Source organism: Acinonyx jubatus, chromosome E2, assembly GCF_027475565.1.
Source record: "Acinonyx jubatus isolate Ajub_Pintada_27869175 chromosome E2, VMU_Ajub_asm_v1.0, whole genome shotgun sequence".
Lineage (NCBI taxonomy): Eukaryota > Metazoa > Chordata > Mammalia > Carnivora > Felidae > Acinonyx > Acinonyx jubatus.
The window spans coordinates 59994987-60008397 of NC_069396.1; the positions used below are offsets into that span (position 1 = coordinate 59994987).

Consider the following 13411-nt stretch of genomic DNA (forward strand, 5'->3'; position numbering starts at 1 on the left):
GTCTTGAGTGTCTCTGTTTTGCGATGTTAACTTTGCACGGTGAGTGCAACTGTTACTAGGTGTCTTCATCCACTATCAGGTTTGCTTACTGGACTGTTATCTATTGTGCCAGTTGTTGTTAGAAGTTTTTTGGCAAAAGTAATTGCCTGATGATCTTGGTTAAATCCATTATTTCATGACCTGTCAAGGCATGTCTGTATTCTACCTAATTTTATCAGGACTTATACATTTATGACCTAGGAATCATCTATAAAGACATTTTCTTCATTTTCGACTTTTTTACCCTTAAGTGCAGTCTATATATCAAAGCGAGAAAAGTGCCTGATATCTTCTCTTTCTCTAGCCATTTTCATAATGTCCCTTGGACAGGGGCCCGCCATTGCCCAGTGCCCCTCGCCATGGATGTAAGACTTTTCTCCTGGAATCTGGTGAATTCCTAATCTCAGCCATGGACAGGGCAAAATACATTTCCCAGAAAGCCACGCGTCGACGACGGCGTCGCTGAGCCTGTGAAGGTAACAGGAGTTTCCTTTTGAGCACAAAGGGGCGTGGCGGTTATTTTGGTTCCTCCTGTTCCAGTTGCGTCTACGCAGGGTCGAGACGGTGACGGAACCGAGGAGTCGCTGGAGGAGGCGCTCCGCGCCGGGGCGAGATAGTGGCCTCCCGCCCGGGTGTTCAGTCCACCCACAGATCCGTTGGCGGCGGCCCGCCCAGGTACCCGGCTCAGGTAAACGCGCTGCCCTCGGGCCCTCCTCCCAGCCAGACTCTGAAGGCCCGAGCACGGGGCGTCTGGTCGCGTCCCTGTCCCCAACCCCATGGATCCGGGCCAGGGAGGCGCTCGTCGGCGGGGACCCCATGTCTGAGCGCCGGCGTGACGGGCTGCGGGAGTGTGCTGCAGGTGAGGGGCCGGCTTGTGCATTACCCGAAAATCGCCTGGCAGGGGGTGTTGAATGCCTCTATGCCAGGTTCACGGTTTAGGTATATTTGTCCACCTGCTTCTTGTTGCTGATGGCTGGGCCTAGTAATCAGTCGTCCCATAAGTAGACAACAGCACCAGTAGTGCCAAGGGCCTAGTTTCTTCTCTGAGTTGGGGAAATTGGGAGGAGGATGGGCATAGGATAGACATATGGGAGAATGGACTACAGGTCTTCAAGAAAGTTGGTATTTGTGGTTTCAGTTTTCCCAATCATGACAGGTCAGTGTGACCTTCCAGGATGTGGCCGTGTACTTCTCCTGGGAAGAATCGGGTCTCCTTGCTAAGGCTCAGAGACGCCTGTACCATGATGTGATGCTGGAGAACGTGGCACTTGTGATCTCACTTGGTAAGGTCCCTAAACATACCCCTTACCCTTTATCCATTGGCAAGTCAGCCCTTTTCACATCAGGACCCTGGGCACTGCCTCCTTTCCTAGTTCCCTGAATAGGTGCTGTGGTTGGTAGGGCTGGGATACGAACACTCTCCTCTCCTTCCTTGAGTAGACCCAACACCTCTTCCTTCTAGTCTCACAGGGATGATCCAGAATCAGGAAACTTGCAGTCATCAATTCCATCTTGCTTGCCTCTCCATCACCAGGTGAATTTTCCAGATCCAAGCCACCCTAGGTTCTACTTCATTCCTCTAGTTATCATTTCTTCATTCTTGTGCCAGAAATTGCCATCACTGACTTGGTAATTACTTATGTGGACCATGGGCTATTCTTGCAAGTTCTTTTTGTAATATTTAGTTTTGCTACTTGTGCTCTACAATGTACTGCATTATTTTTGGCCAGTGAGGGCTGCTTATCTGGCCCGACTTTACTTGAGTATTTGAATCATCTAGGTTCTGTGTAGTTGCTCATCAAGGAGGTGTGGGGGAAAGGTTCACAGGATGGAAATGAATCTAACTGCTGCAAGATGAACTCGAACACAGCCTGGTCCAAAGAAACGGCACCCTGGGGGAGGGGAAAGCATGGCATCAGGGCTGTGTACAAAGCACACCAGAGACCTGTTTGCTTGCTTTGGGCAGAAGCACCCATACCTCATTTTGGCCTGTCTTTACCCATTCTTCACAATTAGCCACCTTGTCAACTCTACTACTTGTCACTTCTGCTCTTACTCCTCACCTCTCAGGGATAATCCTCACCTGTCTGGACTCCACATCTCAACGCTTTTCACCGTGGTCCATCTGCAGTCTTGTACAACATTGGCCTCTGTGTCATAAGCTATGCACATTCTCAGTCTTTGAACAATAGCGGCTCTGTTGCAGTTGGATTTTCACGGGCCTGGACACCACATTCCATGTAGCACTTATGTGTCACCAGCAGGCAAGGTCCTGCTGAAAGTTGTTTGTAGAGGAATAGGCTGTAGACATTGCCTGTTCTCTTTGTGTCACCCCGTGATTTTGTCCTTCACTTTGTAAGGCCTCCCGCATTCTGTCGTCTTCAGTTGGCCAGTACTGCTAATCAGCCTCATCCTCAACCTGAACTCAACCACTTTCTCCTACTGTTAATCCTATGGACTCATTCTTGGGTTTGTCAGACATACATTTGTAATAATGCCATCTCCCTGCACAAGGTCAACATGTACTTCACCAGGGTTTCTCTGCTTTTAGGTGGTTGGCATGGAGTAGAGGATGATGAAGGACCTTCTGAGCAGCATATTTCAGATCAAGGGGGTTCACAGATCCGGCCTGTCAAGGCAGGTCTGTCTCCTCAGAAGGCCAACCCTTGTGAGATATGTGGCTTGATCTTGAATGACATTTTTCACTTGGCTGAGTACCAGGGAACACATCACAGGCAGAAATTATGCATATATGCAGCATGTGAGGAACTATTTTATTTCAGAGCAAACCTTTATCAGCACGAAAAGCAGATATTGGAGAGAAACTATTGAGAAGCAATGTAAGGAGAGCCTTATTTGTGAACAACTGCAAATTCTGTGTGTCAGGGAAGCCCTTCACCTTCAGGGAGGCTGGGAAGGACTTCCTGGATGACTCAGGATTTTATCAACAGGCCACACACACCAGGGAGAAGTCAGATAGTGGAATCAAGTGTGAGGATGCCTCTACAAAGGAAAATACTCATTACAACAGGGAAGACCACAAAAACTTTAAGCTGCAAATGCACATTTGTTTAGTGCCAGACAGCCGCCCTGGAGAAAGATGTTGTATTTGCAATGAATGCGTGAAATCCTTTAGCCAAGTCTCCTACCTCATTAGACATCAGAGAGGTCACACTGGAGAAAGGTCTTATGAGTGTAGTGAATGTGGGAGATCTTTTAGCCAAAACTCTAATCTCATTCAACATCAGAGAATTCACACTGAAGTAAGACATTATGAGTGCTATGAATGCAGGAAATCTTTTCATCAAAGCTCTGCACTCCTTCAACATAGAAGAGTTCATACTGCCAAAAGGCCTTATGAATGTAGTGAATGTGGGAAATCCTTTAGATATATGTCCAGCCTCATTACACATCAGAGAGTTCACACTGGAGAAAGGCCTTATGAGTGCAGTGAAAGTGGGAAATCCTTTAAGAAAAGCTCTGCACTCCTTCAACATTAGAGAGTTCACAGTGGAGAGAGGCCTTACGAATGCAGCAAATGTGGGAAATCATTTTGCTAAAACACTGTGCTCCATCAACACCAGAGGGTTCACACTACAGAAAAACCTTATTGGTGCAATGAATATGAGAAATCATTTAGACATATATCCAGCCTCATTACACATCAGAAAATTGATTGGAGAAAGGCCCTATGAGTGCAATGAGTGTGGGAAATCTTTTGAGAAAAGCTCTTTTTCCTTTACCATCTGAGAGTTCACACTGGGAAAAGGCCTTATGAATGCAGCAAATGTGGGAAATCATTTCATCAAAATTTTGTGCTCCTTCAACATCAGAGGATTCACACTGGAGAAAAGCCTTATCAGTGCAGTGAATGTGAGAAATCCTTTAGTCAAAGCTCTACCATCACCACACATCAGAAAATTCACACTGGAAAATAACCTTATAGTTTGAGGAATGTGTGCAATTCTATACCTACAGTTTCAAGCTCCTAAAATACCAAAATGCATACACTGGAGAAAGACTTTATGAGTGCATTGTATGTGGGAAATCCCCTACTAAAAACACCAGCCTCGGGGCACCTGGGTGGCTCAGTTGGTTAAGCATCTGACTTTGGCTCCTCATGATCTCCCAGTTTGTGGGTTTGAGCCCTGCATTGGGCTCTGTGCTGACAGCTCAGAGCCTGGAGCTGCTTTGGATTCTGTGTCTCCCTCGCTCTCTGCCCCTCCCCCACTTGGGCTCTGTCTCTCTCTCTTTCAAAAATAAACATTAAAAATAAATAAATAAAATACATAAAAAATAAAAATTCCAGCCTCATGAAACATAGGGGAGTTCACACCACATCAAGGTCTTACAAATGCAATGAATGTAAGAAAGCCAGAAGCCCAAGTCCTTTACTCTCTGCATACCACAAATTTCACATGGGTGAAAACACCTTTAATGTGCAAGCAAGTACAATTTTTTGTTCCATATATCAAAACTTGGGGGCGATCCCTAATGACGGTGCTGCCTGAATTGAACCTCATCCAAACACAAAAATCCCAGGTATGTTGGAGCTGCATTGCACTTTTTAACCTGCCCATGGCCTTTCCAGATTTATGCCACTGGTGGTTTCTGCGGAAAAAGCCATTTCACCTCTACTACCTGGCAGGTGCCTATAGTATGCATCTTTCACCCAATCCAGTGTGTTCAGGGAAGGAAACCTTGGTGTTTCCATTCCCAGCAGAGATTACTGAAAAGTCTCAGCACTCACTCTTTTTTTCTCTCTTTGATAAGCTGTGCCTTGTACCTGACCCATTTTGGCCCAGTGGACTCTGTTCTTAACTTGACAACATAGACTGACTGCCTTTTCTGGGGGTATTATTGGTTTCATGTGACTTCTGTGATGGAGGTTCCCAGCCATCAAGTCACCGATGCAGGAGTAACTTGCCTCCCAATGCTCTGGTTTGTATGATAATAGAAACTTTATTGGTTAAGCTACCTTTAATCTTGGAGTTCTGTTCACTCTATGGGATGATTTGAAAAACAGCTGGGTTTTACAAACACAAAGAATAGCCTGTTGTTGGGATCCCAAGCTTCGTGTGCCTCAGAGGTGACAGTATGATGGCAGAGAGTTGTTCTCCAGGTTTGCCCTTGTTTGCATTGCTGCCCAAGGCCTCCAATGAAAACCTTCAAGATCTCTGGGCCTAGTTTGTAGACTGAATGCCATAATATTTTCTGGGTTCAGAGGTACGTGAGGAGGGGGCAGTTCTCACGACTCCTGTGGTGCTTCTGAGAGCACCATGAAATTATTCACGCGGAATGTTGCCTTGGGCTCAGCACTGGTGAGGAAAACCTCCCAGGTCCTGCAGTGGACTCATGGGCCAAATTTTGATGTTCAAAATTCTGTAGGGTAGCATCATTGTAAGACTAGAAGGGTAACTATAATTGTCACAGAAACACTAGATTAAGGACGCCTAGCTGGCTCAGTCACAAGAGTGTGTGACTCTTGATCTCCAGGTTGTTGAGTTTCAGCCCCACGATGGGTGTGGAGATTACTAAAACAAAAGAAAAAACATAAAAGAAACTTAAAACACACACACACACACATTAATAGTAAGAGGAGGATACTAACAAAGTGCTTAGAATGTGCCTTTTTTTAAAGGGGTTTCCACAATGTTCCAATCACTATAGCTGTGAAGTATTGGTAGATACAGAACTTCTCTGACCTGAACTATGAATCTTTTATAGCATAAGGCACAGTGGGATAAAATAATCTAAAAGTTTTGTGGATTCTTGTAGTCTCTCTGGGATGTCCTCCAAGCCATTTCCGTGCAGAGAAAAATATGAGTACAGAGAGAAGGGGTAGCTCTTCTTCAAGTTATGGGAACCTTAGGACCCAGCCAGGATTCCTACTGAATCTGTTGCTAAGTCTTCATTATTCACTTAATTTTTGGCCACTGAGGCAAGAAGCCCTTCCCAGGGCATGAGGAGAGAGATGATGAAGTCAATGTAAGGGATTCTTAAAATAGGACATTCAAATTTCTTTCGAATTATATTTTTAAAATGTTAATGAGACATAAATGATAAAATATATTTTCAAAATGCAATTTGATAAATTTTGACATTTATATATAAATAAATGAAACCATCATGTTTGTAATTAACCTATCCCTCACCCCCACACTTATCTTTAATGATGTCACTGTGCTCTGTAGTCACATATTGATTTACCTTTCATTACAATATATTCATCTGCATTGTCTGGAACTTTATGATTAAAGTCATTAAGTGTTTGTTCTGTGGATTTGCCACTATTAGTTTATGCATTCATCTGTATGAATACGAGTTGTCTTCAGTTTTTGACTGTTGCAGGTAAAACTACAGAGGTTTGAATACAAATTTTCATATGGATAGGTTTCATTTTTCTTTTGTTAATACTTTGGAGTACATGTCTGAGTTACAGGGTTAGTGGATATATAACTTTTTAACGAACTCCATACTGTGATCTAAAATAGTTGTTTCCTTTTGTATTCCTAACAGGAGTGTTTGGAACTTCTAATTCTTCCATATCCTTGGCAGTAGTGGGTATGGTTAATCTTTTTAAAACCTTTAACCCTTCTAATAATTGTGTAGCAGTGTCCTACTGTGGTTTTAAACTGTATTTCTCAGATATTTTATGATGTTGAGCATTTTTTCATTTGTTGATTTGCCAGCTGTACGTCCCTTTTGGCAAAATATCTTTTTTATACTTTTGCCAAGTTTTTAAGATATATATAAAAGAATGAAACAACAAAGACTTATTCAGAACTTTATTCACTCTTTAGTGATGTGACATTTTTGCAATAAAAAGAATTGCTTTTAAATGCCAGAAGAATATTTCCTAAATCATCTTCTGCTATACACAATACAGTGGCCACACACAGCATATACTTTACAGTTTAATATGCATTAACATGTTCTCCATCACATAAGTCTAAATATCTAACAATAAAATAAATAAAGCCATCACTTGTAGTGTTTGCAGTTTCCCCAGTGTAAATATTCCCACCACTGTGAAAACCACCACTGTGATATCACTGTAGCTGGAGTTCCAAGGTGCCAGGAGTATGCTAATCTATCTTTTTTCCCACCATAGCGATCCAGTGGCCACAAATAACCTCAAGAACACAGAAAATAAATGTAGTGGAGTGACTAGAAAGGTACAAGTTTTTATATATTTTCAAGCAGTTTCGTTTTGATATAATTGCATAAAATAAGCTGCACATATTTCAAACGTATGTGTTCATGTACTTGGTTACCACTTAAACCAAAAGCTTCCTATTACCACCCCTCATTTCCCCCTGTTTTTATTTTAAAGAGGTGGCTCCCAGATATTTGAGAAAGACATTTCTGTTCATAAAGGTGGAATAAAAGGGAGAGACCTATCTTTCAAAGGGATATTCCTTAAAGAGATGCAGAATTAACAAGTTTTCTAAGGTAAATGAGGAAAGGGAGGGGAGTAGAAACACCCCATTGTCTTTCTTTCTTTTTTTTTAATGTTTATTTTTGAGAGCGAGCAAGAGAGAGACAGAGCACGAGTTAGGGAGGAGCAGAGAGAGAGAGGAAGACACAGAATCTGAAGTAAGCAGGCTCCAGGCTCTGAGCTGTCAGCACAGAGCCCGATGTGGGGTTCAAACTCATCAACTGTGAAATCATGACCTGAGCTGAAGTCAGATGCTTAACCAACTAAGTCCATCAGGTGCCCCAAACACCTCATTTTCAAAAGAGAATTAAGCCTCTTATTTTTAATTTATATTTGTCTTTACATGACATACCTGTGATGAAGGAGCATGAAGCAAGCTGAGGGCAAAGTACAAGTTAGCACACACACCCTCCCCAGGTGGGACATGAATGATATTCCTTGGACACTCCCAGCTGCCCCAAAACAGGAAAGGACAAAACAAACAAACCAAACAAACAAACATACAAAAACATGGATAAACTGATAAGAGTCTCCACCATTTTACCAGAAAAAGGCAATCCCATGGTAGCCTAAAGTCCAGGAACTTCCTACTGTCTTAATGTTAATGCCTTGCTAGAGAGAAAAACAACCTTAGCTTGACAAGAGCTAGGCTTCCAATAAGTCTTCAGCATGTGAAAGTCTCTTTGGAAACTCCGTCTTGACTTTATCTACCCTCTGGACTTTATCTCCCCTGACTCCATAAAACACTCACCCCCACAACCCCAGTGCAGCTCTTCCTGCCCACGGGTCCTGTCCTTGTGCTTTAATAAAATCACCTTTTTGTACAAAAGACATCTTCAAGAATTCTTTCTTGGTCGTCAGCTCCAGACCTCATGAACTCCCCATCACTCTAAAACTCCATCACCTGGAAACACAAAAAGCATAACTGTGTTTCCTTAGCACATAGTTCCACAGCCTGGAATCAACATTTCAGATATCAAATGTAACCAGTATGTGGTGATGATACCAAAGCACAGCCTGGAGACCAAAGTGGAGTGGGCACCCTGTGTGACAGATGTAGGCTTTAGGAGAGCCTAGATCCAGGTCTAGCCTGGGTCAACAGAAACAGATCAGAAAGAACTTTAATACAGGAAAAGAATTGTTTTATTTGAGCCACATTAGTATAGCTGCCTAGGAAACGTGATCTTCATGAGGAAAAAAGTGCTCCAGAGAATGAACAGTTTTTATAGGATTATATAATTTTTACATAAAGAGCCACAAATCAGTGTATCAGAGGTACGTTCTTGTAAGAGTTTAAAAAGATCATAGATTAACATGTAGGCAGGAATAACAAGTTTCAATGTCCAGGAATGCAAGGAGTAGGAGCACTGATCAATACTGTAAGGGTGGGGAAAAAAATTGTAAGGGTGTACATTTAAGGCTATTTGTTTACAAAGCAGACATACAATTTATGCTTGATGGGCCATGAGTCAGGCTTTTAGTTCAAACAAATTTTAAGTATAATTGTGCTGACTTAGAAAGAAATCTAAAATGGCTTCCCTTAGGGGCGCCTGGGTGGCTCAGTCAGTTAAGCTTCTGACTTCAGCTCAGGTCATGATCTCTGACTCTTGAGTTCGAGCCCCGCATCAGGCTCTGTGCTGACAGCTCAGAGCCTGGAGCCTGCTTCGAATTCTCTGTCTCCATCTGTCTCTACCCCTTCCCTGCTCGTCCTTTCTCTCTCCCTCCCTCTCTCCCTACCTCCCTCTCTCTCTCAAAAATAAACATTGAAAAAATTAAAAAATAAATAAAATAAAATGGCTTCCCTTATATATCGGGCTTTTAGAATTTTTCTCTCATCATTTCTCCCTTTTGATCATATTCTTTCAACAGAAAGCATTGCTGATTATTTTGTCCCTCAATGCCAAGGTGACTACTCATTTGCCCTAGATCCAACATGTGCCTCCATTCTAGGCCAATTTAGGTTGCTTAGGAGTCTACATGGAGGTGTCAACAGTGCAGCCTTCAATAGGGTATATTATTACCATTTGTTCAGTGAGGATCCAATTGTTGTGCAAACACTCTATGTGTGCTTTGTGGTTTTTCTCTTTACATTTTTAATAATATTTATAGCATAAATACAGAAATCATAATAAAAATCCAATCAATAATATTTGAAGCAACCAATGGGGAGTAGGTACAGAATTAGAAGGGCAAGAGAAGAATCCAAAAAATCTATTACAGATATTTTGATAATCTTGAATTAATTTAAATATGTTTGCCCCCTTTATCCACAGTTATTTGTAATTTGTGATATGCTTGAGCTTTAAGATAAAATACATGCCTTACAAAACTACATAGGCCTTTACCCCCTCTTCTCTAGCTCTTGGAACCAGAAATGTCTTTCTCAAGAACCCAGGACCTGTCCCTTCAAAATGCAAAAGCATCAAGGGAGACAGCTCCTCTATTAGTTCCTGATAGTCCCCTGCCCCGGAGGGTGGGAGCCTCCTCTTCGTGGACACCTTGCTCCAACCCACAAAACTACCTCCCGTTATTAGGATGAGGTTTGTCTTTCCTCAATTCCTTTTCCAATAAGCTAACACAGATAGTCACCTCAATGACCAAGTTAGAACAAACTCCATGACAAATACTGCTGTCAAGCTGTCTTACTTGAGGACTAGTTACTGTGTATCTGAAATACATGTACCTACTGGGTTGTATCTGTTGGCTCTAGAAGGAAGTGAGATTTTTTTCCCCTGTCTTTGCAGTTTCATGGTGAATGATGGCAATTCATGGCACATTGTGCCATTGACTAACAGTGTTTTCTGTCTCTACTGTCTCTGTGGAGAGGATCTGTGGGTGGAAGAAGATTGTTTTGTGTCCCCAACAGTTACCATCACACAAGTCTGCAGCAACAAACCTCATCGTCCGTCTCATCACTATTTAGTGTACACATCATGGGTGAGGGGGATCAGCTGGACAGTGTCAGAGACTCCATAAGCCACACCTAGAACATACCAAATTTTAATGAAAATGCCCCAGCAACATCAACAAATAAGAATTTAAAAAGGTAAGCAGACCCTGAATGTTAAAAGACTTCTGAGACACAGCTACTGAAAACTGCAAGGATGTATTTTGGATTCTGATTGCAATTAATCTGACTTAGAAACAAACACATTTTGGGGCACCTGGGTGGCTCAGTCAGGTAAGCATCTGATTTTGGCTCAGGTCATTATCTTGTGATTCATGAGTTCAAGCCCCACATCAGGCTGTGTGCTGACCGCTCAGAGCCTGGAGCCGGCTTCGGATTCTGTGTCTCCCCCTCTCTCTGCCCCTTCCCACTCATGCTCTGTCTCTCTCTCTCTCTCTCAAAAATAAAAACATTAAAAATTAAAAAAGAACACATTTTGAGACGACTGAACATTGATAAAACATATTTTTGTGGTAACTACTGGCTTATAAAGGAGACCTTATATTTTAAAAATGCATTCTGAAGAGAGTATGCATTAAATGATAACAATGTCTGGAAAAATATGTAAACTAACCCACTTATATACATAGGGATAGACAAAGCAAGAACAGCCATGAAACAATAAATAATGGTGGAAAATTGGAGAAGGGTTCACCTGGCTTCTAATATTGTCATTTCCTTCGTGAGTGTGTGTACACTTATATATTTTTTTAATGTAAGCTCTATGCCCAATGTGAGGCTCACAACCCTGAGATGAAGAGTCACATGCTCTAACAACTGAATCAGCCAGCCCCTTGTAAATATTTGAAAATAACCATAACCAAAGATAGACGGTGTCGCTGTATCAGTAATTTTATGTGTTGACAAGGATGAATTTTATTTTATTTTATTATTTTTTTTATGTTTATATTTGAGAGAGGATAGAGCACAAGCAGGGGAGGGGTAGAGAGAGACAGAGAGAGAATCTGAAGCAGTCTCCTTGCTCTGAGCTGTCAGCACAGAGCCACTCAGGTCTGGAACTCACAGATTGAGAGATCACGACCTGAGCCAAACCGACTGAGCCACCCAGGCCCCGCGAGAAGGATGAATTTTAAAAGGAAGGATATTTTTGGTTTCAGGGTGTAAGCATGAATCAAAACATCAAAATGTACATGTTAAGTATGTGTAGTTCGGGTCCCTGGGTGGCTCAATCAGTTGGTGTCTGACTCGTGATTTCAGCTCAGGTCATGATCCCAGGGTTGTGGGATCAAGCCCTGCATGCGGGTCCGCGCTCTGTGTGGGGCCTGCTTGGGATTCTTTCTCTTTCTCTCTCTCTCCCTCTGCCCTACTCCCCCGTTCTCATTCTCTTTCTCTCTCTAAAACAAAAACAAAACAAAAAAAGTTATGCACAGTTTAAGTCAATACACCTCCACTGTTTTAAAAATCAAATATAAAAACTACTGATTTCCTAGTGATTATACTACATTTTATTATTTTTATGTTCTTGGGTTAATTGCAGCATTCTATCAGTATGGTAGAAATAGAATACAACAGTAGGCTACTGGCAATTCTTCCCAGTTCCACTTTCCCAACTGCCTTTTCCACTGATGTTTTTAAATTGGTCATGCTGGCAGTATTTACACCAGGAAAATTGACAAAATGAACACTACAAATCATGGCTTGATTTATTGTACTGTTGAATATCTACACCTAAAAATGTGATGGAGAATATATTAATAATGAGATAAAACTTAAAAGTATATGCTATATGTGGTCACTGCACTGTGTACAGCACAACATTTTGAAAATATTCTCCTGGTATTCAAAGACAGTATGGCTGACAGCAAACAAGTCACATCAACGAAAAATGAATGAGGTTCTTAACATAAATGTTTGTTGTTTCACTCTTATCTGTTAACAAAAAGAGAAATAGCCAAAATTCACTTTTAAAAATAAGCAAAATTTGGGGTGGCTGGCTGGCTCAGTCAGTAGAGCATGCGACTCTTGACCTCAGGGTTGTGAGTTCAAGCTCCACATTGGGGGAAGAGATTACTTAAAACAAAATAAAATTTAAAAAATAAAAAGTAAGCAAAAGAAATGAATAGATATTTTACCAAGGAAGACATACAGGTTGCAAATAAATGGGAAAAAAATGCTCAACATCATGGAACATCAGAGAAATGCAACTAAAACCACAGTGAGATACTGCTACACATTTATTTAAATGGGTGAAAATTTCAAAAGACTAACCATCCCCACTATTGGCAATGATATGGAGAAACTTAAACTCTCATACAGTGCTGATAGGAATATAAAACAGAACAACAATTTTATTTAAAAGTTTATTTACTTATTTTGAGCAAAAGAAGAGTGTGAGCAGGACTAGGGACAGAGAGGGAGTGGGAGAGAGAATACAAAGCAGCCTCCGTGGTGTCAGCCTGGAGCCCAACACAGGGCTCAATCTCCCAAATCGTAAGATCATGACCCAAACCAAAACCAAAGGTCAGACGCTTAACTGACTGAGCCACCCAGGTGCCCTAAGAATAACCATTTTAGATCACAGTTTGATGCTTCCTAAAAGTTACATATTTTCCAGCATTGGAACCCAAGATATTATCACAGCTAAATGAAACATGCATATGAAGAATTATATTAAAATCTGTGTAGCAGTATTATTTGCAGTAGTCAAAAACTAGAAACAAATATTCATAAGCAAATTAACAAAATAATGGCATATCCACAGAACATATTTTTTCAACAACATAAAAAGCATGAACTACTCATACAAGCATCATTAATGAACCTCAAAATGAATACACTGCAACGAGGGTTCCCAGGGGGAAAAGAGTAAACACTTTATGACTTTAGTCATATAAAATTTTAGAAAAAAAATAAACTTCTCTATTATAAAGGAAACTAAATCAACAGCTGACTGGAGAGCAGAGGAAAGGAGATTATAAAAGGTAAGGAGGTAATTATGGGGTGATGAATAGGTTCATTATCAT

At 41.4% G+C, this 13411-nt stretch overlaps 1 protein-coding gene across 1 annotated transcript; it reads left to right on the forward strand.

Moving 5' to 3' along the window:
- The first annotated feature begins 523 nt into the window (after positions 1-523).
- On the forward strand, positions 524-8587 carry LOC106989027 (zinc finger protein 586-like). Its single transcript, XM_053211268.1, is given in 3 exon segments — positions 524-727; positions 1178-1322; positions 2591-8587. A coding segment is annotated over 1 exon segment (636 nt). The 5' UTR covers positions 524-727; positions 1178-1322; positions 2591-3098; the 3' UTR covers positions 3735-8587.
- The last annotated feature ends 4824 nt before the right edge of the window (positions 8588-13411 follow it).